Source organism: Raphanus sativus, chromosome 7, assembly GCF_000801105.2.
Source record: "Raphanus sativus cultivar WK10039 chromosome 7, ASM80110v3, whole genome shotgun sequence".
Classification (NCBI taxonomy): domain Eukaryota; kingdom Viridiplantae; phylum Streptophyta; class Magnoliopsida; order Brassicales; family Brassicaceae; genus Raphanus; species Raphanus sativus.
Window position 1 is genome coordinate 4,730,970 of NC_079517.1, and position 25,329 is coordinate 4,756,298.

General features: G+C 35.5%; 6 protein-coding genes and 1 long non-coding RNA gene across 30 annotated transcripts; 2 read left to right on the forward strand and 5 right to left on the reverse strand.

Moving 5' to 3' along the window:
• Positions 1–563: 563 nt before the first annotated feature.
• On the reverse strand, positions 564–3,112 carry LOC108814431 (amino acid permease 2). The gene is made up of 7 exons (XM_018587001.2): positions 2,996–3,112; positions 2,611–2,728; positions 2,291–2,524; positions 2,111–2,204; positions 1,814–2,028; positions 1,586–1,725; positions 564–1,389 (listed from the first exon to the last, which is right to left on the reverse strand). The coding sequence occupies exons 2-7, from the start codon at positions 2,726–2,728 to the stop codon at positions 733–735; spliced, it is 1,458 nt and encodes a 485-aa protein (XP_018442503.1). The 5' UTR covers positions 2,996–3,112; the 3' UTR covers positions 564–732.
• A 338-nt stretch (positions 3,113–3,450) lies between these two features.
• Positions 3,451–6,474, reverse strand: LOC108818355 (uncharacterized). 8 transcript variants are annotated; one of them, XR_008936895.1, is made up of 8 exons: positions 6,151–6,474; positions 5,568–5,787; positions 5,405–5,486; positions 5,277–5,340; positions 4,796–5,140; positions 4,542–4,707; positions 3,671–4,474; positions 3,451–3,587 (listed from the first exon to the last, which is right to left on the reverse strand). It is a non-coding gene; the product is annotated as an uncharacterized LOC108818355 (long non-coding RNA). The 8 variants fall into 8 exon arrangements; XR_008936896.1 differs by having other exon boundaries at positions 5,277–5,361; XR_001944138.2 differs by having other exon boundaries at positions 4,796–5,340.
• A 2,317-nt stretch (positions 6,475–8,791) lies between these two features.
• On the reverse strand, positions 8,792–10,805 carry LOC108816166 (serine/threonine-protein kinase Nek6-like). Of its 9 annotated transcripts, none has more exons than XR_001943801.2 (7): positions 10,636–10,794; positions 10,131–10,464; positions 9,678–9,909; positions 9,553–9,608; positions 9,389–9,438; positions 9,229–9,302; positions 8,792–9,147 (listed from the first exon to the last, which is right to left on the reverse strand). XR_001943801.2 is itself a non-coding variant. In XM_056990626.1 (7 exons), the coding sequence occupies exons 3-7, from the start codon at positions 9,825–9,827 to the stop codon at positions 9,093–9,095; spliced, it is 300 nt and encodes a 99-aa protein (XP_056846606.1). In that variant the 5' UTR covers positions 9,828–9,909; positions 10,131–10,464; positions 10,652–10,805; the 3' UTR covers positions 8,792–9,092. The 9 variants fall into 9 exon arrangements, 4 of the variants coding, with proteins under 4 accessions (XP_056846606.1, XP_056846605.1, XP_056846607.1 ...); XR_008936650.1 differs by lacking the exon at positions 10,636–10,794 and adding an exon at positions 10,546–10,621 and having other exon boundaries at positions 9,527–9,608; XM_056990626.1 differs by having other exon boundaries at positions 9,527–9,608; positions 9,789–9,909; positions 10,652–10,805.
• Positions 10,806–12,781: 1,976 nt separating this feature from the next.
• LOC108814121 (nuclear transcription factor Y subunit A-4) lies at positions 12,782–15,034 on the reverse strand. Of its 8 annotated transcripts, none has more exons than XM_018586615.2 (6): positions 14,701–15,032; positions 14,253–14,336; positions 14,008–14,187; positions 13,752–13,935; positions 13,433–13,525; positions 12,782–13,203 (listed from the first exon to the last, which is right to left on the reverse strand). In XM_018586615.2, the coding sequence occupies exons 1-6, from the start codon at positions 14,788–14,790 to the stop codon at positions 13,142–13,144; spliced, it is 693 nt and encodes a 230-aa protein (XP_018442117.1). In that variant the 5' UTR covers positions 14,791–15,032; the 3' UTR covers positions 12,782–13,141. The 8 variants fall into 8 exon arrangements, 5 of the variants coding, with proteins under 5 accessions (XP_018442117.1, XP_018442118.1, XP_018442120.1 ...); XM_018586616.2 differs by having other exon boundaries at positions 14,008–14,172; positions 14,701–15,031; XR_008936400.1 differs by having other exon boundaries at positions 13,147–13,203; positions 13,433–13,648; positions 14,701–15,034.
• Positions 15,035–19,522: 4,488 nt separating this feature from the next.
• LOC108817628 (protein ATAF2) lies at positions 19,523–20,829 on the forward strand. The gene is made up of 3 exons (XM_018590365.2): positions 19,523–19,782; positions 19,869–20,149; positions 20,241–20,829. The coding sequence occupies exons 1-3, from the start codon at positions 19,623–19,625 to the stop codon at positions 20,640–20,642; spliced, it is 843 nt and encodes a 280-aa protein (XP_018445867.1). The 5' UTR covers positions 19,523–19,622; the 3' UTR covers positions 20,643–20,829.
• A 33-nt stretch (positions 20,830–20,862) lies between these two features.
• On the reverse strand, positions 20,863–22,960 carry LOC108817626 (uncharacterized). Of its 2 annotated transcripts, XM_018590362.2 has the most exons (5): positions 22,707–22,960; positions 22,406–22,555; positions 21,523–22,310; positions 21,335–21,422; positions 20,863–21,230 (listed from the first exon to the last, which is right to left on the reverse strand). In XM_018590362.2, exons 1-5 carry the CDS (start codon positions 22,734–22,736, stop codon positions 20,931–20,933), a joined length of 1,356 nt encoding a protein of 451 aa, XP_018445864.1. In that variant the 5' UTR covers positions 22,737–22,960; the 3' UTR covers positions 20,863–20,930. The 2 variants fall into 2 exon arrangements, with proteins under 2 accessions (XP_018445864.1, XP_056847166.1); XM_056991186.1 differs by lacking the exon at positions 22,707–22,960 and having other exon boundaries at positions 22,402–22,530.
• Positions 22,961–22,998: 38 nt separating this feature from the next.
• On the forward strand, positions 22,999–24,042 carry LOC108817627 (uncharacterized). Its single transcript, XM_018590363.2, has one exon. It carries the CDS (start codon positions 22,999–23,001, stop codon positions 23,914–23,916), a length of 918 nt encoding a protein of 305 aa, XP_018445865.1. The 3' UTR covers positions 23,917–24,042.
• The last annotated feature ends 1,287 nt before the right edge of the window (positions 24,043–25,329 follow it).

Sequence of the window (25,329 nt, forward strand, 5' to 3'; positions counted from 1 at the left end):
ACCTGCTTGTTGATGAACTCTCTTCATCTTCCCAATATCTCATTTCATACGATTCCTCTGTGTAAGAAACTGTTTACCCTCTGAGAATAAGTGAATAACTAATAAGATGCACGTGGAAGGCATGTATATTTTAATATTTCTGAGTCCGACTTTAGATGCATTAGTAGTAGTACCAAACCACTAAGCTTTATGGGTTGTACTTTTCAGACTCGTGCCTTAAATTAAGGGTAGATACATCCAAAAATTTCAAAGATTCTAATCATTCCCAAGATCCAAGAACCATACATGTTCTTGATAAGTGAAAGGTAGACATTATGTGTATAGTTTTATTACAATAGTCAATAGGCTGCTGCTGGGTGGCCAGCTTACTTTGACCATTGAGCAATCTCCTTTAAGCAAAACCATCCAAGTTGCTCCTTTTTTAACTTTCACTTTCTTATTTTATAAAAAGCAATAAAATGTCAGTGTCACTTTGATTCAAATTCTATCTTACAATAACAAAAGTTTCAAACAAATATATAATTATCACTGTAAATGGATTTCTACAACTTGAATATTATAAATTGCATGTTTAAAACATATCTATAACATATTTGATAACTTTATTACAAAGATGATACGATACATCAAATGGAAACTTAAATTATACACATTTTCAAATGCTTAACATAAACAATAAGCTTTATACACCAGTTTTCTTGTGTTCATTGATCGGCCATCACTTATCAATCATCAATACGTAGTCTGAAATGGCTTGTAGACTTTAAGATCAAGCATTACTCCAGCGATTGAACCAACTCCAGCGACCACAGAGATCACTAGACAAGAAACACTAAGCATCTGCAAACAAACCCACCTCGTGCTCCATTTCTCCACCTTCCTCTGCTTTATATACATCTCAATCGGGAAGTAAACCGTCAAGGGCCAAAACCCTAAGGCTCCCAAGATCCCAACCACGTCGTTGAAGAACGGCATTAGCATCGATATCACTGTGGTTAGAACGACGAAAGAACACCGGAAAACTACCCTGAAAACGTTTGTTTTGTATGGAGACCTAAACCCTGGGATTTTGAATTCGAGTTCCTTGGTGAGCAAGTCATTGTCTGGAAACCTCTCTGAGACGGATTTTTCAGCGAAGGAGAAGATGGGCTGAGAGAAGACTTGGTAAGCTCCTATGAGATGGATGACGATGGCGGCGTTGGCTATATCGATGAGCCAAAACGGGTTGTAGAATCCAAAACCAGTGAGGAGGTTTCCTGGTGCTGCATCTCCAAAGGCAGCGTAACCCATTGAGCCACATAGCATGTAGAAGATGGTGGTAACTGCTATACTGAGTTTTGTAGCTTTCTTCATTGTTTTCGATTCGGATGGTGGTGATCTTACAGTATCCTAGATAAAGAGAACCAACAAAAAAGTTAATATCATAATAAGTTTTTTGGACTTCAAACTTAAAATCAGTTGGTGATTAGTGAATTAGTTAACATTTAAGTGCAAATAAAATTGTTTAAAATAAACTTGAATATTTTTCTTTAGGGTTTTATTAAATGGAAGCTTGTGTTACAAGAACAGTATTTTATTAGGTTACCTGAATCTCGATGAGGACAACGGAGTAAGAGTAAGCAAAGGCAATGTCTCCAAGCGCTTGAAAGGTTCTCCATATCTTCTGTGTTTGAGTCACTGTTCCTATGCTTATTCCTGTGAGGCTTCCTTTGAACACTCCATTTGCTGAAGAGGTTTCAAAACAAAGACTTAGTTTTTCTTTTTCAAATTTCTCATAAAGATTATGAGAGTGTTTATGTAGTTTATATCTCACCAGCAACTTGAACAATGCCGAGAGCTAGACCAATGGCAGAGTAAGTGAAGGACATGACAGCTGCTACAATGGAGATCCACCAAATCTGGTCGAAGTCAGGAACCTGAGAGAGCAAGATCTCTGTCACGCCGAATATGATCATGTAAAGGTTGCTCGACATGTGACACGGGTCTTTCCCTCCGCTCTTGTGGAAACAGTTCGATCTCTTGATTGCCCTGCATGATTCATCAATGTAATATTAAAACCTTTTTTCCATTGTCTGAAGATTGTTCCACAAGTAAACTAAGAAACACTCACATCATGCTTATAGATGCTGCGATTGTGTAACCGATGGCGACACCAAACAGATTCAAGTATTGAATCAGCCCACAAATCTTGAACTTAAACCCACCTGTAATAAAAAAGTATCTCAATATTTAATACAAAAAGCAGAGGAAAAAAACAGAGTGAAATACTAAAGAACAGAGTGTTTATTACCGAGAATGGATCGAACTGCGTCCATGTAAGTGTAGTTTCTTTTGCCGGAGACTGCATCGCCGGTTCTGTAGCAGTCGGTGAGAAGTGACGAAGAGAAGAGAGTAACAAAAGAGAACAATAGCATCACTGCAGGTCCAGCGATCCATCCGAGCTGTGCAATGGCCCATGCCAATGACAGAACGCCGGATCCGATCACTGCTGTGATTATGTGAGCGCTAGCGGTCCAAACAGTCCCTGGATTATTATAAAAGAAAACACTTTTTTGTTAGTATTGTGTTTATGAAAAAAAGTTGACATCTTTGTTTTGCTTAGATTATAACCTGTTCTTTTGAGACGGCCATCATCGTCGAAGCATTTGAAAGCTGGTTGTTGAGGTACGGCCACGTCAAAGACTTGGTGGCCGTGATAGTGGTTGTTGGCGGCAGCGGTTTCACCCATCTGTTAGTAATCAAACCAAAGTTAGTTTACATGTTTTCTTACCAATAGAACAATCTTTTTTTTTTCCAATAAAACAATCTAAATTACACTTAAGTATTATTGGACCGTGCAAGAGTGATTCACAAGAACCTTATAGATCTGAATAATAATTGAAATTACTAAAGCTATCCATACTACTTTTTGATTATTATTCTTCCAATTTTTTTTTTGAATTTGAGCGTAGTTTTGAAGTATATGAGAAGATAGGGAGAGATGTAGTAATAGTACCTCCTCTTATTGAGCCTTAAGAGAAGCAAGAGTATTATTACAAAGCTATGAACACAAAGAAAGAAGAGCAAAATAAGGAGATGGGTGATGATGATAGGAGTTGCTGCTGCATTTTAATTCGTGTGATGGTCACCGTCTTATATAAGCCATGAAAAGTGAGTAATATTGATTAGTTAACTAAAAGTATAGTATGGCAATTATTTCAACTAGAACCTTTCCCGGGCTACGCCCGGGTTTATTTTGATAAAAAAATAATTTATTTTAAAATATTGTTATTATATTTAAATATATAGTATATATTGGAAACAATAAAGAAAAAAATTTTGCGAATTGCATAGGCCTTTTTGAAACTATTTTAACAGTAAGACAAAAATGAAGTTAGCAAACATGAAAAATTAAACGGTGAACAGAAATAAATCAAACGTTCTGGAGTTATTATCAAAATGAAGTTCGAATGCAGAGGAAAATTATTATCATTACTAAAAGCAGAAACTAAGGTCTTAAAACAGAAAAGTGGATTTCATAAAAAGGATGCTGGACTTTTTGCAGAAGAAGCGTCTAGATCTGTTGGGATTTTTTTGATGTGGAGTGCCTGAAATTTTTTAGAAAAAAATCAGTGATCATAACTTAGTAATATAAATCAATCTACTTAATTCATAGTATAGATAGACGTACTTGAAAGTAGTGGAATATTCTTCTCTAGCTCCAGGCGTCACGTTGGCTTCTTCATTCTAATCGCATCTTCTCTCTTCGTCCTCCTCAATTGGTATATCAGTGATGCCCATACTTTCTCATTTGTCTCTGTGTCTAGCTTATAAACCCTTTAACTTGTCCCAAAGTGAAAAAACTTTTGCAGATAATAAGTCTTGTCCCAGCTAAAATCATAACTTTGTCTCATATGGCCTTAGATTCTCAACCGTATATTCTGCACTTTTTTCATTTGTGTACAGAGGGCGAGAAAGGCTCTGTTTGAACACCTCAGGCTTATTGGTTCGAACGAAAGCAAAATGTTTATTTAAAATCTCGATATTATTTTCTTCGCTGCTAATATGTCAAAAAAGTATTCGTAACATTAGAAGCATTCTCAGAAACAGTGCAATGATAACTAAAACCATACCGGAGGAACAGAAACATAAAAAAAAAATTGAGAAAGAAACATAAATAACTTTGAACTTGAACATAATTCATAAAACTGTCTGAATAACAGAGTTGGATAGTTTGAATTCAAACCACATTTATGTGTAAGCATTATTATAAAAGCAACTAATATGTCAAGATACTGCAAACTTTGCACCTAAGCAGCTCATGGCTTCTTAGTCAGCTTGGTAGACGCTGGGTCCCGAGGTTTTATGTGTTGATGACGCCACTCGAAGTCGTTTCTGAACCTGGTGAGTTCTCCTTTTCATTATTACCAACGATCACCTTGGTTGGGAGAGAGCTGTAACCATGCATGTCATCTTCAGGTCCATTGCTACCCTCCTAAAACCAAGAAATTTGTTAACTTGCGAAAATAAAAGCACAGAATAAAATGAACTTATTAACTTACATCAGTAACACAATCAGGAACTGGCGCACGTTCACGCTCATCCAGGATGCGTGAGACGGTGAAGGTTTGATGCTTTGCACTGAAATGTGGAAGTGAAAGTATTGCCAGCAAGGTTAGCAATAAAATGTGTGAGCTAGATATCTTCTGGGTTCTCTCCTTCTCCTGCCTATTAGACCAATGGTTTTAATGAGAAACAATAAACCATAATTTTCGTAACATGGTTAATGTTGTTGTGTGGTTAGAAAGAGACATACCAGAAGATGAACAGCATCAGCAGCCAGGATATTGGTAAGCTTTGTTATTTCACCATCGAAACTTACAAAAGCTGCTTCGCCAGTGTCATCGGCAACAGTCATCTCGACACGTTACCTAATAAACAGGGTGCAATGCGGTAGTTACATGCATATATATTTATAAGAAAACGATGGAGTGGCTGTGTACCTGAGAACACCAACGGCATTAGTCCGATTGCAGAACATGCATGCAAAAGATGAGGCACTCCTCTGTAATTTCCTTCAACACTTGAAGAAAGATATGTTGCATCATCCATTTTCTGTCTTGACAGATGTGACTTTCCTACTGCAGGTAAATTCTATTATCTGCAATTATAAACGTTGCAACCATAAACAGAGCTTAGAATGATGGTGGAGACAAACATATTAAGGTCGCCAAGTGAACTTCAGGCTCGACTATGATGATAAACTGGTTCATCTCAGCTATTGTCAGTCGTTCAACCTTAGCATAACCTCTCAACAATGAAGCTGCTGATGTATTTCCAGTGTCGTCATTTGTGACCAACCTGCATTGATGAGAGTAACCCCTGAAATATAATGATGGAATAAAATATGAACGTTAGTACATACTCGTAAAAGTAGCTCTCGCCTGCTTCAGTCTCCTTGTCAAAATAGAAATGAGATCCAGACGTGGCATTGAGGAACATACGACCTGCAAATTGAATCTCGGTTAGTTTCCATAAATAGCATTAGAATGAAACTCATAATTAACAAAACAGATGTGAAGTGATACCTCCTATAAGCTCCGGATTAATGAATTTTGCCACAGCCACACGTGGATCAACCTTGTAGCCTTCAAGTTACTTGTGAATGATACAGCCTGAGAGTCGAACACACTCACAGTGAAGGACACACACCTGTCAAGTACTCCTAGTTGAGAGTGAATAATTGAAGTGTTTAGTAGAAAAGGCTGTTGCGTCAATTAAGTTGCATCATCATCAATTCTCAGCGAACTGTATCAATGTATTAGTGTTAATTAACGGAGTGAAGTTTAAAAGATCATCAGTATCAACGCTACCAAACAGGAAATAAAAAAAAATACTAAGCAACGCGATACAGTTTGCTGAAAATAATAAACCAGACCAACTAAGGTATTATAAATAATTAATTATTTGTTAAAAAAACCAAATAAATCAGATCAACTAAGGTATTTGAAAGATTAAGAATTTTTTTTAAAAAAAACCCAAATAACATATTCAGGTTCACCGGAAACAATATCAATACCCAGAAACAGGTTAAAGTTCCCAGGAAATACCAACAAAACTATGAACTCAGAACAATGGATCTCTAGAAGAACAGGGAAAAAAATCACTCACGTTAATGTCAACCATGAGCAGATCCAGATACCATGGATTTTCCGTTGGAACTCATTGCAGTGTGGTAGAGAGAATTGTAGAATCAGAAGGACAAAACATAAAACCCATAAATGAGAGTAAAGGGTAAAACGAAGTGGAGGTTGTATTGAATGATCGACGTTCAGATCGCGAAACGGAACAGAGAAAAGGAAGAGGAAAGGTTTCATGATCGATGTAGGAAGAACAGAGAAAAGGAAGAGCAAACGTTTGATGATCGATGTAGGAGATTAGGGATTGAAGAAAGGGGAAAGGGAGAGATCGCGTCTGTGAGACCTCAGCGGAGTTTCTGAATTTGATAGGCTTACTGGGCCACAAAATTAACACAGACAGACCCAAACAAAATTAAAAGCCCAGACGCAAACAATGGGATCTGACGTGGAAAAAAGTTGATTACCATTGGTGGATTTAATTGTCCGAGGTGGACATGCTCTCTGCTGCTCTTATTCCCTTTTTAATAGTGTTTGATTTTGACAATATTTTGCTTGTTGGGCATTTTCTTTTTCTCTCCACCATCATTAGTGATGGCTTATAAGAGAGAATCGAATGCTTGTGTTCTCCTCCGTACCTTTTGAGGTCGACTTAGTCACTCAGATATAATATACTATTTATATGAATTAAAAAGTTTCAAAACGTCATTATTAAGGATATACCACGTTTAGGATTATAGAATTAGAAAGAATTTTTATACTGCCTAAGTGCTTATATGTGGAATGTTCATCAAGCTGTTCCTCCTCCATATACCGTGGAGTTTCTTTTAGGCATGCCACGCGTGGTGTATTGTTCGAAAGTAGAAAACAAAAAGAAGGAAAATGAACTAGGAAAGTTTATTGATTAGTGTATTTTAATGACAAATCCACTATTATTAAACTTGATATTTCATAAAATATTCTGAAATCTACTGTTATTAAAAATATTTTAAGTTGTAGAGTTTTAAAGTTTTCATTTGATTTTATGGTGTTTAGATGGAATTTTTTAGTTAAAAAAATCTAAACTCAAATTCCATATTTTAAGTGATATTCTAAAGGAGTTTACAATAATCACTTAAACTTTTGTAACTTATTAAAATCATCTAAAACTCCATCAAAAATCAAATCACATCAAATGTTAAATTAAATACAATCCTCGAGAATATTTATTCATGTACCTAACAAACTGCATTTTCTATAATCAGTAATTGTAAATCTCAAAATTATTCAATGATTCAGGATAACTTATTATATTGACAAAAGACGAAGTTATATAAACTTCCATAGATAAATTTTGAACCAAGTACCAACACCATGAGACATGATTGGTTCTCCGCTACCATTTTACTAACGTAATTTTTGTAGTTGATAATGATTGTTGGCGTTTTGCAGCAATCACGTAAAATATTATAAATAGTTTCAAATCACTTTAAACTTTTTATATTCAAAAGCTAATTTCATCTAGTTTTTACGGTTACGGATGGTTGCGAAATGATATATTTTGAAAGAAAAAAATATAAAATACAAATATTTAATAAAAAATTTAAATTGAAATAATAGAAATATGGAATTTATATCAAATTTAAAAAGTTACATAACTGATCTAATATATATATGAGTTTATATTATATTACCTTTAAAAAAATTAATTGTATAATTTTATAAATATTACTTTATAATTATTATAATATTACAATTTTAATTTTTTATTATTATATAAAATATAAATATTATTAATTTAGTATTTAATCTCTGATGTATTTGATAATCAACCAATTATAAACATTCCATAAACACATTAGTTTCTAGCCATTATATCAATCTTACAAATTTCTTTAAAATATTCAAAATACGGTTATCCATATCCGTAACCGTATTTGCAACCATTGATATTACACCAGTTAGATAAGTTATGTAACTTTTTTTTTATCAACTACTCCCTCTGTTTCATATTAGATGATGTTTTACATCAATGCACACATATTAAGAAATCTATTTGTTTCCTTAAAATAACATTAAAATATAAGTTTATTTAATTATAAAAGTAAATATTAAAAATATAATTGGCTACACTGTTTTTGATAAAGATAAAGTTGCCTAGATATGTGAAAACATCATCTATTGTGAAACAACAAACTACACCTAAAACATCATGTAAATTGAAACAGGGGGAATAATATTTTTTTATAAATCCATAAAGGTTTAGAGTCAAGCCCATAACAAAATTAAATTACAGAGAGCATATTTTGCCACAAGGTCTGCTGGTCCATTAAACTCTCTTAGAGTAAAAGTGAAAAAAAAAATAAAAAGTAAATCGTGATGATAGAATTTTCATATCCAAAAGAACTCCCTGAAGATCCTTCGGTTTTGAGATCGAAACTATGGCTCTGATGAGCATAAGAGAATCTGAACGGATCAGTCATGTGACTATATTGAGAAGAGAATCGAATATGTCGAGTGCTTCTATCCACCATCATTTCGTTATTATTATTTTATATTCTAAGAGCATCTTCGAAACTCTTCATTAGGAAACTTAAACGAAACTTAAACTATAAGAGCATCCACAATGGTGGACTTGCTCTTGAAATCCTTAAGATTATTATAGTATTTTTTTTGTTTTCTTTTTTTTTTCTGAATAGTTAAGGACTCCAAACTATTTTGTGTGTCCAATGGTGAACTCCTTTTATGAGTTTTTAGAAAATAAATAGTCATCAGTAATATAAACAATAAAACTACTTCTGAATCCATTGTCCCTCCTATGAAGAATCTACTGTAAAACCAATTAGAATGTGTCACAAAGAAAGTATACCTAAAGAAACAAACTTCCTTCGCCTTCATGTCCAATTAGATGGCCAAGGTACCGGCATGGTGCTTCTTCTTAACGATGAATGCTAGGAGTTACGGGCCACGAAACATTGAGCTTGTGTCCTTGTTGGTCTATGTTGGTCTATGTTCAGGGATCTTGCGCAACATACTTTTAATCAGTCTCTTTCTGCAGAAACACATAACATTTCAGGCTCAAAAGCTTGTCTACTACTGTAAACTAAAGTAAAAATGTTGTATGTATACTTACATTGAAGAGGAATACATGACAGGGAGAGGAGAAAGTGAAGAGCGGTTAATCTTGTTGATGAGTCCAGCCATGTCCTGTTTCCAAGAAACATAAATTTTCAAAAAAGTTCGAAAGAAATTTCAGATTTAACACAAGACGAAAAATGAGAATGTGTTCTTACAGGAGCCTTGAAGGCAGGTTGATGTGCAGCTACTTCAAACATACAGCAACCTGTAAAACCAAAATCTATATGAGAGAAACCAAGAAAAAAAAACAAGAAGTTGTAAGGATTGTGCAAAGTTAAAGAAGAGAAATAAACCTAAAGACCAAATATCAGATTTGTACCCGTAAGGTATATCTGCAAGAAGTTCAGGGCACATGTAGTTTGGTGTTCCCACAATCTACAAAAAAACAAGAAAATGATTTAGAAAACATTCTGACGAAAAGCTATAAGGAAATGTGAGCATTACTGAGCAATATTGCAGTTAATTGCAAAGCAACAAGGTGAAGGCAAGTTTCTTGTTACACGAGTTCACATAAACTACACGAGTTCACATAATTTGGGATATTGCAGTTATTGCAGTTAATCTGGAAACTCCCAAGCTTCCTTCTTGTCTCATTCATCACCATAAACTTCTCCTCCATTAATGGCACCATCCTCGTCTCTCCTTCTTCTTTAGATGGTGTTGTTATCTCATTTGCCTAACAAATTCCACACAAACCCAATCAGAGCCCAGAACACAAAATCTAGTACAATCGAGAAGAAGCTGAAAATAGCCATTTTCTAAAGTGAAACAAAGATTAAAACTTTCAAATCAGTTTCGGTTACCAAATCAAAGATTCAATTTTCCCAGTCGTTTCAGATAAAATCAGAAATACCCATATGAAAAAGAGGTCAAATTGAGGAATAAAATGACACTCACCTGGAAACTCGAAGTGAAGAAGATTGAAAAGCAGAGAAGCCACAAAAAAATATAGACCTTCGATTCTTCTAAAGCACTCATCTTTTTAATTTTTTTGTGAAAGAGTTGTGGGGTTTACTCCCTCTGATCCAACAGCCTCTCACAGGCGGCGTTCTTCACAGACATCACACCCTCCTCCGTCAGTGTACTCATCTTCAACAGCACCGCTTCCTCGCTCGCACCAAAGGCTTGTTCATAAACAGAGACTTAAGATCGTCCGCAAGATTAACGAGAAGATGGAGAACAGTGTCCTCGAACTCAACATTCCCATTGCTTTTAATCCTCTTGCTCGCCTCTGCAACACAAAACACATCGTACACGTTTCACAATTGCAGAAAGTATCAAACCCAGACGAAAACCTTAAATCGATTTAAACCTGAAATCGATTTAAACCCCACGATAGAACCCTAAAACTGACTAAATCAACATGCATCAACTCTAAACGCAAAAATATTGAGCTAAATACCTCGATTTACCTTCACCTTTTCACAATCGCCAAATCGTCAAATCGCTTTCGAGAGAATTTTTTTTTCGTGATGGAAAAAGAGACTGAATTTTTTTTCGCGAAACACAACCCCCAGGACCACTCACGCCTTGCCATGTCACTAAGGATTTGATCCTTAAACGCCTTAGTTAAGGATCAATCCTTCAGTTACCAAATTTTTTTATTATTATTTTTTTACTATTTGCCTAAATAAACGCGCTAAGGATTCATTAACATCCTCCGTTGTGGCTGGTCTAAGTTCTTTGAATTCCAAAATGCTCGTTATTCTTTTTCCCTTCTTTATATATAACTAGATTCTTTGTCTGCGCTACGCGCGGATAGTGTACAATACATTTTTTTAAAAAATATTTTGAGTTATTTGTCACTATATTGCACTTAATAATAAAATAAATAATTGTAACTTGAAATTTTGCACTATGATTTTTTAGATATTATCATATTAGTTTAACTTGTTACTCATGGTTTGCATATTTGCATATATGTGTATGGCAAAAAAATTTGAGTACTTATATTTAATGATTAGTATTTGATAATATATTTTAAATAAATTAACTGTTTTCTAAATATACATATTTTGTAACTTTTATTATTATGTTTTGGTCCCTATTTTTCTTTTTAATGTTAAAGATTAATCAATTCAAACCTAATATGTTTCCTTATAAAATCTTTATCATATGGAAAAGTTACTTTAAATAATTTTTTATAAAGTAAATCAGATTGTATATATATATAACATGTAAAGAGTATAGCATCTAATTTTGTATGCCACCAAAACATAATTCTAAATATAATTTTATAAACCTAATATAATTTTCGCATTCATTTTTTTAATCTTTATCTTCAAAATATAATTTATAATTATTTAGAGGATAAAATCTGTTAGCAATATATTTAGACTTATTATACCAACCAATAGGATTTTTTTCAAAGTATTTTATGTTGTTAAAATAAAGAGGTAAAAAATAAATAAAAACAATTGTATTGGGGAAGAAAATTCTATTAATATTTTAACGTCGTCAACAAAAGATTTAACGTTATACCTTTGAATAAACCTTAAACACTTGGATAATTCATAAATCCTAAATCAAAAATATTAAACATTAAATCTTAAAAAACTAAACCGTTAACCCTAACACCTAGACGCGTGGATATTTAAGGTTTACATTTTAGTGTTTAAGATTTAGTGATTAGTATTTAGAGTTTAATGTGTTTTGTTGAGTTTAATGTATTTTGTGACCACGTTTAAAATATTTAAAAATTCTTTTTAATAATTATTACTATTTTTTATTTATTTTAATCCAGGGATTTAGGGTCAAGATTTAGAGTTTAGTATTTTTTAAGATTTAGTGTTTTATTATTTAGTGTTTTAATTTAGAGTTTATGGTTTTTTCAAGTGTTTAAGATTTACCCAAAAGTTTATAGTTTAGGGTTTAATATTTTTCTGACGACGTTAAGAATACTTAAAAAAATCTTGTTATTATAACTGCTACTAATTTTTATTTTTTTGTTTATCCTTTTATAACAAAAAGTAATATAATTTAATAATATTTTGTTTTTTGTTAAATGATGTCGTATATAAAACAACAAAGTTCTCTTGGTCAGTGAACCTACCTAGGTTCGACATAAGATTAACTAATATTCTTATAATTCAACTTGTTTAGCACAATTGCTTTTTAATCTCAAATTGTAGCGAAGGTAACTTTTTTTATATAAATATGTTTTGATTTCCTAAATGGCTAAGCCAGAGAGTTAATGACGATGGAGGATGTGTGGTTTTGGAGTATAATACGTAAGGGGTTTTATAACGATAGTGGAGTTGATTATATGTGGTAGGGGTAGGTTATTTATTTTCCAACGCCATTTGTGCGCAAAAAGCTCAGATTAAAACAGACCTTGCATGATCATTTGATCAACACGAAAGAGATCCTATGGTTTCAAGTCTCAACTAAGTGTTTGTTAAACCTTGTGCACAGCTGATTGACTCACAAATAACTCAACAGACCAGATCACGATCAACAATTCAAAGGGCAATCAAGTCGTCTTTGTAACAACGTAACAGTGAGAAAACAAAATCATTTAACAAATAAAAATTTATAGAAATACAAACTTAAACAAAACAACTTATATAATAAATTCAATGAAACTAAACTTGGAAGTTTTCCATCCTCAAACAAAATTAATAACATACTTGATAACAAAAACATTGAAAAACTTTTACTATATTTGCTTGTATTTCCTAACAGCAATAATAAACCAAATTTCTTACAAAGCTTGTAACACTCCAATTCTCCTTGTGGAATCAGTTGGATTAGAAATGATAAGAGCTTCAGAGCAAAGAGGTACATACATTTTTCCGGGACAAAGCTCCAAGGTGAAGCCTAGGTTGCCTTGATTTGCTCTACATTGATGACCACTCTGTGATAGAGAGTTGTTGACTTGTTCTCATCTCTAACCTTCTTCCCTCGGACTAAAACCCCAATGTTGTATTCCATAACTGAGTAAGGAAGTGACAGCCGCCATCACCGTACTCTGAAACAAAAATTGTTGAATATAATGACTAATGTCATTAAATAACACTTCATTTATATTGCGGAACCAAATCATCTAGAAAGGACATGTAAAGAGATTCACTCGGATGCTTAAGTTAGCCTATATTTTCTGTTTCAGGAACTTCAATAAAAATCTCTGGAATCCTAAGGAACTTGATGCTGAACTTTAATGCAAACAATGAAACTAACATGAGAACCACATAACATACCTGGCTCAAAAAGGCTGTGTGATTTATCAAAAGGTCCAGTACCACGTGACTCCTTTGAGTGAAGACCAACTGCGGCAGAGGAAACACCATTTACTGCATTTTAAGACGAACCAAAAAATTATGAAATCAAAACCGGCCAAGCCAGATAATGAATCATCTTCATATAGACTGATACATACCTTATCTGTTCCAAGCAATAAATAACCTATACACAGTCTACAGAGAGGGTCCAAAACAGTACTTTACTAATACAAACATCCACCCAAAATATAAAACTAAACATGTGGTTGTTGTGCATGAACTTTTACTCAAGATCTACCATTAGGAGCGATGGCTGACTTCTCTGATCTGAGGCTGGAACTTGCTTCTGAAGTGTTCTCATCAGAGGTTGTATCCTCCTCCTCCTTACGGCCTCCATTCTTCTTCTTGGCAATGAGAAACCGGCCTCCACATCCTCTTAGCCGGTTTATCGCATGCAAATGCCAAGATTCATGCATATATGGCTGAAACACAAGTAAGATAAGTACAAATATCTGGGAAGGAACCAACCAAACTAATCACAGGTTTTACATCACCTTCTTTGACTTCATGTCTCTGTTCCGAGCCTCAAGTTCTGCCCTGGATTGCCTACGCCTGAGTATACCGTGGTATTGCTTTGCGTTAACAAAAACAGGCTCCTCGACTGCATCATATTGTAATGGAACCACTTGTTGATGCATTCCCATTAACTGCATTTGAACCTGAAGAAAAAAACCCTTACAAAAGTAAAACAAAATCTTTAGAAGGCAAGACATCGAGGCTGAGTGATAGTAATACATACCCCAGGATCTGGATGTAGAAGATAGGTTTGCTGTGCAAAGATGCTTCTGTAGTAAGGATCTGGATAGGGGTAGAGCCCATGCGCCTTCAAAACAAACACCATAGCATCTCAAAATTCTTAACCAGAAAAAGGTTGAAAAACTTAGCATTACTTGAAGTTAGCTCAATCTTTTCTTTTTGACACTGTAAGTATCAAAGCAAAAGCTTGTAGCATGTAGATAAAGAGAGATGTTATATGACAAAACCAAACCAAACATCAATAACATAAGCAAAATATCACACAAAACTAAATCAAACAGCACATAACAGAAAGTAAGATCACACGAAACTAAATCAAACATCACATAACAGAGCAAGATCACACAAAACTAAACCAAAAATCACATAGCAGAAGCAAGATCACTTAGCCGGCACAAGTACTCCAAGTACTTGAGGCTTAGTTTAGGTACATGGCGACGGGAGCGGGAAGCCTTTATGGTGGTGACGTGAGCCTTTCTGGTCGTGACGGGAGCCTTTCCGGTGGACTTAACAGAGTTCATAGCTTTCACTTTATCTTCTTCAGTGGAGGTTGTAAATATTGATTGGAAAATCGATTGGATGAAGAGATTTATGAAGGAGTAACAAAAGGAGGTAGAACGATATCATAGTTACTGATTAAAAAAATAATTGAAAAAAAGAGTGGGTTGGGATAACGGAACGACCAAGACGTAGTTGAAGAGTCGGAGAGGTCATCATCCTTTCTGTGAAAAATAATCAGAAGGTATGTGAGAGATGGATCTAAAATGGACCAATTCAAAATATTTAACAGCCCACATGAATGACCCAGTTAAAGCTATTGAAAGCAAAAGACGACCTGACATGGCAAAATAGAGTATCCCCATTGGTTGATTTAATTGGGTGACGTGGACAGCCTAAGTGTTGAGATTATTCTCCTTTTAGTATTGTATTGATTCGTCAATTCGTGTCTTTCTTAGTTTAAAACTCATCACATATACATATTTTTCAACTTTCTACGTTTTTAATTCCTCATAGTTGTAACTTGTAATTACGAGCATTTCAACAAAGTCTATGATGGAAATGAACCAAATGACCAATCTTGATCGTGGTGATGTATGAATAATGATCTGATGTTTACCGAATCATTAGTGGATTTCACAACTGTGTCGCAACCAGGCATGTCTCTAAGCATGTGCACAAGCTACATTTACACGGGATCCAAAAGCAAGAATTGAACAATTTTAGTTACAATTTAAAATCTGGTTTTTTCTTCAAATTCATAACTTCTTTTACAAATTATTTTTTACTCGCTTAAGAGAATGAGACGGGCCTGGTCGCAACGTATCTATGTTACCCTTTGGCCTCCCTTGCCTTTTCCCAAATGAACAATGCTTAGCGATCATGGTATAGGATAATGTTGTAGTTGCCAAAACATTTAGTTGCGTGAGAAAGATCCAACAAAAACTACAAACTAAGTAGAAAACAAAACAAATATATTGAGAATCTTAAATCCATAAGTAGAGAAGAATGCAGTTCAAAATAAAAAGCAGAGAAGAATGGCAAGGGATATATTACATGAGATGTTGATCAAAGAAAAAAGGATATTACATGAGCTCAAAATATAATAACCGATTTTCATAATGTTAAGGCCCATACTTGGCCCATTGTTCATATGATGTAGTGATGAGTGATTGACGGAGAAGAGGACCTACGTGGCCCGTTAGTGACAAGTTGCCTGGTAGAGAAGAACAAGATTCTAGAATGAAATTCACTACTCAACAACAGTCAAAACTGCTCAATGAAAATTCTCGAATGCAGTTCACGGTTTTAAAGCACGTCTTATTTTACTTTTGCACGCACGCACGCACGCAAATATAATATTATAAATCTATAATTATCATCGTATAAGACAAGTAGTCATATGAATAGCATACATGTGATTGTGATCCATGTTAAAGATATGTTAAATTTTCGACAATGAGGTCCCAGCTTGTCCCCTTATTATCCAACTTCTTAAGCATATTCCCAAAAATCTAAATACGACAAAAAAAGAAAGCAATTAATCCACCGTAAAGAAGATATGGTATAGAGTACATATGTTTTAGGTCAAGTTAGGCAGCTATAAACATCACGCACCGTGAAGCTTCCTCTTTCAATTCACACAACGACTTAAACAAACAATTGCTCAAAGAAAAAGCATAAAATAAAAGTCGATTCTCTATATATAATGACATATTCAGATCAAGGCCAGATACAATTTATCTGTTCTTAAATTATTACAATAGCAAAATATATATTATTAGTCAATATGAGTCTTATCGATCTCCTTTTTGAGACTTTACTATTACCACCCAAAAGAACATTTAATAGATTACGTGCATGATCATCATGTCATATAGTTCCATTCTTGTCGTATGAAATGCTACGACTTATACAGATGTCTATATACTTTATACTTATATTATATCGATAAAAGTTCCATATTGACAGATAAAATTCATGTTTGACCAAAACCAATTTCGTATTATTCATTTGGTTATCGAGGACGACGAGGAGTGATATAATACTAAAATGAATGATATATCTTGAAAAAGAAAACACAATGTTGACAGATAAAATTCATGTTTGACCAAAACCAAGCCCACGTCAGTCTCTAATACACCTAGCTCAACTTTCCATTTAATTAGTTTGAACTAGAACACACTCGATGCACATTTTTTAACCAAACAAGTCAGATCAATGAATTTTAAAATTGTGTCACTAGTTAATGCAAGTGGAAGCGGTACTTAGTGAAGGACACAACTAAAGGCTCAATAATACTTGAAATTTGAAAACACTGTTCTATATACAACCGGGTAAGATAAGCCGAAGTGCAAACATTTTCTTTACGAACAATTTCTTTTTATATTTTTAACATTTTGAATATGTACTTGACTACTTGTAAATGATCAGATCTATTCTATAAAATACTAAAATTCGACATATAAAACTTTAGTACAAGAACTTGTTTTTTGTCACACGTCAGTCTCTAATAGGGAAATTTGGAGCCATATACGTAGTAGAAAAAATATCAACTATATATCCATAACAAATTGATGGCTATGATATTTGTGTAATATTTGCCATATTGTCTTTCAATGGGTTTTTTTCTTTTTTTTTATAAATATGGTTTCTCCTTCAATTTTTAATTGCTTTCAATTTCTGTAAAAACAATTATACAATTTTGTTGTTTAGATAATAAAAACAATTCTTTTTTTCTACACATAATATGTTTTTGAAAATTTTAAAACAAACATATATTTTATAAATTTTATATAATATTTCATAATCGTAATTTTGAATCTATACTATTTTAAATTACAGTATAGTCGGATAAATTTCTTTTTCTCTTCTTTTGTAATTTATATCTCTTTTTGTGCCTCCTGATTTTTCTTACTCACTACTTGATCAGTTACATTGTTTTGTTCTCCAACACTGACGCCACTCATCATCTCTCTCTAAAAAATTTTAGAGAATTTCATATATACAAAGTTTGTAGGAGTGTCGAGTATTCCATACTATAATATGTATAGCATAGTCACGAAATAGACAAATATTTAAATTTAGAGTTTAAGGTTTAAGATTGGGGTTTGGGTTTAGGGTATATGGTTTGGATATATGGTTTGGGTTAAGGGTATATGGTTTGGGTTTAGGGTTCAGAGTTTGGGTTGATGGTTTAGGGTTTGGGTTTATGGTATATGATTTGGGTTTAGGGTTTGGGTTTAATATTTGGGTTTAGGGTATATGGTTTGGGTTTAGGGTTTAGTGTTTGGATATATGGTTTGGGTTTAGGGTTTGGGTTTAAGGTATATGGTTTGGGTTTAGGGTTTAATGTATATGGTTTGAGTATATAGTTTGGATTTAGGGTATATAGATTGAGTTTAGAATATAGTGTACTTTTCACAAACCTTTCATCTTTTTTAGTTTTTTTATTTTTTCATTCTTTTTCATAATGATTTTTCTTCATAATGGTTGTTGTTATAAAATAATTGTTCTGTACTATATACTGGATAAATATAGTATAGTATGATATTGAACGTTGTGTTTATTATCTCTTACTCGCTGGAAAGGAGAGCATTGTCTAATTTTATACCAAATTGACACAACTTTTCATACATGGCTATATTCTTTATATTTGGTGCTGATATGATTATTAAGCAAATTAACCCTCTCCAATAACCAACCTCAACTTTCCATTTAATTAATTTGAACTAGAATAGACTCGATGCCCATTTTTTAAACCAAACAAGTCAGATCAATGAATTTTAAAATTGTGTCTCTAGTTAATAATGCAAGTGGAAGCGGTACTTAGTGAAGGATACAACTAAAGGCTCGATAATACTTGAAAAGATTGTTCTATATACACAACCGGGTCAGGTAAGCCTGCGTGCAACCACTTTCTTTACGAACCAGTTTTTTTATATTTTTTTAACCTTTTGAATATGTACTTACTTGTGAATGATCAGATCTATTCATAAAATACTAAAATTCGACATATAAAATTTGAGTGCAAGGTAAACTAAAAGAAACCGGTGTGACTACGATTGGTGATCGCAACTAAACCAACGTATTTTAGCAAAAAAAAAAAAAAAAAAAAAACTAAACCAACGACCTTTTATTACAAAAAGAAAAAAGAAAAACTAAACCAACGTTAAGTGACGTCATCCGTCATGACGAGAGCTTCGCTCAAGGATGATGTTGTGATATGCTGCGGAGAAGCTCACCGTAGTTTCATCAATTATCCAATCACATGTCACATCAAAAGCTTCCACCACAAGAAATGCTGACTTCTCTTCAGCAAGGTTTAACAATACTACAATAGTGTATCCATTTCAATATGATAAAGAAAGTATGGCTGCTGAGAAATTTTATTTGAGGAGAAAAATAAACATATAAGAAAAAGAACATAAAAGGCCTTAGAGTAAGTAAAAAGAATAAAATGGATAAGCAAGACTGAGAAGCAGAGGATTAAGGTATTGACACTTGTGGTCAGTCAACAATATACAAAGGGTGCAGGTGACGGAAGCAATGACAACACCACTGCTCTCGTTAAGTCGACTATCCATTAAGACTAGGCCACGTATGTAACCAGCTGGCTGCGGTCAGCGTAGAAAAGAAAACGGTCGTTTGCTTCACGTGCTTGAAAATCCCCACGTGTCATCTCTGTCTTTTTGGTCTTTAATTAAATTAAGTAAGTAAATTTTCGGCTATTCTCGTCCCTATAAAACCTTCCGCCTTCTCACTCTCCTCTCTTCGATTACAATCTTCAGCAAAGAACAGAGGTGAAACTCAGATCCAGGTGAAATTGTACAAAGAGATTTGAAGAGAGAAGAGAATGAAAGCAGAGCTGAACTTACCTGCAGGATTCAGATTCCATCCGACGGACGAAGAGCTTGTGAAATTCTACCTGTGCCGGAAATGCGCATCGGAGCAGATCTCAGCTCCGGTTATCGCCGAGATTGATCTTTACAAGTTCAATCCTTGGGAGCTTCCAGGTAAATTCATGGGTTTCTAATCATTTAATTCTGTTTTTTCTCGAGAATCGTTGTTAATCTGAGAGACTTGGTTCTTCTTCTTTCAGAGATGTCTCTGTACGGAGAGAAAGAGTGGTACTTCTTCTCACCTAGAGACCGGAAATACCCAAACGGTTCGCGTCCAAACCGGGCAGCTGGAACCGGTTATTGGAAAGCCACCGGAGCTGATAAACCAATCGGTAAACCGAAGACGTTGGGTATTAAGAAAGCACTCGTCTTCTACGCTGGGAAAGCTCCAAAGGGGATTAAAACGAATTGGATAATGCACGAGTATCGTCTCGCTAATGTCGATAGATCAGCTTCTGTTAGCAAAAAGAACAACCTACGAGTATGTTCTGTCTTTTCCTTGGTATCTTTTTTTTGGTGTCTGAATGTGATGATGATTTAAATTACTAACTTTTTTTTTTGTGTGTGAACAGCTTGATGATTGGGTTCTATGTCGAATCTACAACAAGAAAGGAACCATGGAGAAATATTACCCTGCGGATGAGAAACCGAGGACCACGACGACCTCAATGGCGGATCAATCATCGTCGCCGTTTGATACATCGGACTCGACTTACCCGAACGATTCGAGCAGCTCAGGGGGCGGTCACGTCGTGTCACCGGATGCCAAGGAGGTTCAGAGCGAGCCTAAATGGGGAGATCTTGAAGATGCTTTGGAGGCTTTTGATACTTCAATGTTTGGTAGTTCCATGGACTTGTTGCAGAGCGACGGTTTTGTTCCTCAGTACTTATACCAGCCTGATTATTTCACTCCCTTCCAGGATCCTCACGAGCAGAAACCGTTCTTGAATTGGAGTTTTGCTCCACAGGGGTGAGAAAGGAAGAGAGTACAAGGTGTTTAACTGTGTTGTGATGTGCTTGAGAGATTATCATCATCTCTGTTTCTTAGTAGTAAAAAAGAACGTAGATGTTAATAGTTGTTAGCCTCGATGTCTCTTTTATAGGCAAATTCTTGTTATTTCGTCAAAATTTTATATGGAAAATATTCAAATTTCTTCACAATGTTGCACCTATGTAGATACTAGAATATATAAAGAGATAGTAACCTAACCTTTATAACACAGCTCTTGCTCTCCAAAACAAATTTTCAGGTTCAGCATCTTTTATATTAGCTTTTGAATTCGAGGCGATTTCCTCAGCACTACTTTTCCTATGTCTTGAAGTCTTTTGACTCTCCCCTTCTTCGCCCCTGGTTTCTTATGCGAACCAATCTCTCTTTCCTTATGTTCATGCTGTTTGGAGGTCTTCATGGGAGTCTCCTGAAAGACTTCTTTGCTTGTACCTTCCCTTTCACATCCTCGAGATTCATAACATGGAAACACGGCTTCATCAATGGAACCGATGATCTCGGAGAGCTGGCTTTCTATCTTTTGGGCAAGCTTCCTCAGTTCTTTGCAGCTTTCCTGTATAGATAAGTGGCAACAGAAAAAAATAATACTCAGACCTGTTTTTCATCAGGTCATAAACGCACCAGTGACATGTAACATGATTTTTTTTTTCTCATTACCATCGACAGAGGCAAACGAGAAACATCACCAATCTCTGTGACAGCTTCCTTCTGCTGGTCTTTCTCTCTGCACTGCTTCAGCATTTTCCTATTTGCCCAATCCCCAAACAGAAAACATGATTTTTTGTTAAAAAGCTAATTAAGAGATCAATATACAAACATGAAAAATAAAGGGGTCAGAGGCTTACTCTAGAGCAATTATATTGCTGCATGCTTCGGTTTGACATTCCCAAAGTGTTTTATATGTTACACTCTTCACTTCCACACATGCTTCCTTAGTCGTGTTAGATGATGTTCTGTGCACTTTCGCTTTTCCTTGTTTCGAGTTTGTTTCACTTTGGTTTTCTTCTCCTTTACATGACTCTTCCATCAGCGCATCATTTTGTTCATCTAGAACAACTACCTCATGTCCTTCACTGTTTGCTTCAAACCTACCTTCACTCCCACCATTTACAAGAGCACCTTCTGGTTCTACTTCTATAGCAACTCCCTCTTTACTACGAGTTTTAACGGTCGACACACTCAAACATGCTTTGCCTCCAGCCTCACTTACTTCAGCGACGCTAATGTCACCACATGCCTTACGTTTGAGGCTGGCTCTGGATTCAGTCAGACCCCGTTCTTCCAACAAATCAACCTTATGATTCCCACACTCCAAAATCTCAACACTCTTTTCCACATTTTGGACGTTCAACACCTCATTCGCCGCACACTGATCATTCCTTACCTCAACGTCCTTTCTCTCAGCATCAGTGGAAGAAGAAGAACCAGTCTTCCTCTCTCCCGGAAGAGTGTAACAGTAGTTGTTGCAGTCACAGAGTATCTCTCTTTTCTCCACAAGCTTAGCCAGATGATGAGTAAGCAAACTCGTGTGAGCAAACGGCAAGCTCTCATACTTAGACTTGATAAACTCTGATATCGCTTCTTGGCAAGAGCCGCCTTCTTCATTCAACTCCGTGATAGCAGTAAAAATCATCTTAAACAAAAAAATGTATAATACAGTCAGAACAAAACACAGCAGAGAGATAAAGTATGTTGCACATAAAACAGATTCGAGATTGTCATACATACGGCAGAATAAGTGGGATGATCAGGAGTAGGTGATAAACAGAGGTCCAAGAATCTCTGTTCGAAGAGTCTACTCTCAGGAAGCAACAACCCTCTCGAATTCGCTAGATTCACCATAAAGGCTCTCAGATTCTCAACTTTCCTTCCATGTGCCTGTCGTCAACAACAAATCTTTTATAGTCAAACATTCAGATTTAATGAATGAGCATCGAGCCACCCTAAAGAGAAACAGAAAATACCTAAAACCGTAAAACCTAAAGGAGAAACACATAATCGAAGAAGATAAGAAGCGGAATTTACAAACCATTGGCACTATCATAGTAGAAGCCGCCATGGGAGAAGAAGTGAAGCTCTACAGTGTAGGCAGAATCGGCGCTGCTGAAGGGCGAGGGAAGTGAAGACGAAGACGACGACAATTTATTTTATATTGAGTTAAACCGAATCAAACCGGGATAAATTGAGATATATGCTTTTAACTTAAACCGGAATAAATTGAGATATAATGCTTTTAACTTAAACCGGTCGGTTATGTCTGGTACACCTAGAGGGGAAATAAAAAGCCGACGAAGAAGAAGACGAAAGCGTTAAGAGCAGAGATGCTTCCATTAAAGCTAGCTCGCTCTCTTCTCCTCCACGAGACTCTCAATCTCACTCACAATTCCGGCGATACAAACGACGGAGACGATGGCGATGGAGGAGAAACCAGCATTCGAGAGATCCTAAGCTCCTCCTACAAGAAGAAGAATCAATCAAAAACCCGATCGAGATCCAATAATAATAATTCGAAAACGGCATTGCTCTTCTTCGTCCCGACGCGAGAACTGATCGCCGACACTTACAGATTAGCGTCGATCGCGAGGGATCTAGGCATGGATCTGTACCCGACGCCTTCCCTCTCCCACGTCATCTTCTCGTTCCCGCCCCGCGATTCCTCGGTATCGCCGTCGCCTTTCTCCACGTCGTCTCGTCCTTCGACTTGGTCTTCTTCCTCGTCTCTCTCTTGGTCTCTTCCCAACGACGCCGTGATGCTCTCTTTCCCGTCTCTCTCCGCTTCCTCTCTCTCCCATCTCCGCTCCTTCGTCTCCCTCTCGAACGGATTGTTCAAGCTCGTGTTCTCCTCCGCCGCCGACGTAGACACACCTTCCTCCTCCTCCGTTAGCAATTGGGATTGCTGCTCAGTTTCTCTCGTCTCTCGAATCACCAACAAACGGATCGGATCGATGGAGAGTTTCGCCCAGGCGTTGGCTTCGAACGGATGGACGATTTACAAGACGAAAGCTAATGAGTCTACTACGACCAGCCACGGCGGCAATGCGGGAAGCTCCTCGGCTTATCTGTTCAGGAAAGTTTACTCGGGTCGGGTTATGATGATGACGACCCGAGATGGAGGAAATGGTGGGTCGTGTAGTAGAGTAAGAGAGCTGAGACTTCCTCTATTGGATTTCGAGAACGCTCCTCTCCGGATTCTCCAGTATCTCATGTTGATGACTGACCATCTCTTCTTCCTTGCATAGCTTTTAATTTTTTTTTATGTTTTGTGTTTTGTTTCTACAGTGTTAATATAATCTCTCGTTTGACAAAGGTTCGATCTTTAGAGGCATGTAAATTTTTAATATCAAGGTCTATTTCTTTCATCTTCATTCTCGGATCATAACAGATTTCATTCAAAACGGTACATGACTGAAATTTTTTGAAAAAGTTAAAAGACCTTAATTATTTTTGAGGTAGTCTACCACAAATTTGAAATAGCTATAGTTAATTTCACATTTATGTGAAAGTTCGTCCGTCCGTGATCGACGTTTACCGGTTACACAACAATGAAGTTGACTCTTTCTTGTAGTCCCCATCACTTTTTTTGAAAACTTTACTTATGAGCCTTTATACTTTGTTTGAATTAGAGTGCGGTGTCCTCCGTCACTTTCGGCGGGTGAACTACTAAACAACATGCGCATGTTCTTTTACCTGATGTTGATGATTGACAATTTTTTTTCCAATGTTTCTATATCATAACTAAAAGTTCGTTATTTTTCTTAAATTTTAAAGTGTACACAATAATTTAATTTCAGGTTTAAATCCACGTCGAATTGGAGATACGAGTTGTACAGTAATAAAGTTTTTTTACTCTTCTTGTATATCCCATGATATGTATATGTGTTTCTTCAATCCCTGCAGTCACTTCTTGAAACTTTTCAGCACTTATGGAGTTATGGGCCTTTTCCTTTGGGTGACGAAGATCTCGGAGTGACTATCGGCGGTTCAGGTTTGTAGGCTGTTAACAATATGCGCAAGTTCACATGATTTGTTTCACTGGAACTTTAATGGGTTAAGCTAGTTAGTAACACCATACATTTCTGAACCATGCATAATTTTTTTTTTATATACAAACAACTTATTCAGACTATTTGGCTTTCATTTCAGTTACGAATCTACCTGGTGGTGGAGTTGCTGGAAATTTATCGGCACATCGAGAATCTGAATACCCGGCTTTAACTAGAAAATAATAAAATTGAATTACTGGAGCAGGCTTCTTTCGTAAACAACGTAGAACGTGAGCAAAGTGGACACAAGTTTAAACTATGCTATGCGTAAAATATATATATATATATATAGACTAACTTGTGTGGCGTATGGCCTCGGCAACACCAACTTGAGAAGAAAGACATAGGAGCAGAGATAGAAGAAGAAGAAGAAGAGCAATTACATATGATTTCTCTTTAGCCATTTTTAAGCTTTGTTCTCTTCGTTTTACAACTAACATTGCCTGAAATGCTATCTTTATTTTATAAGGGAACAAAATGTACTCTCAAGAACTAAATTCCAATTTTAACGCGTTTTTATCTTGTACACTGACTTACGCTTAGTTATCTGCCATTCTTTTGCTATCCAACAAATGCTGACGACTTTGAGTCTATGGTTTTTGTTTTATT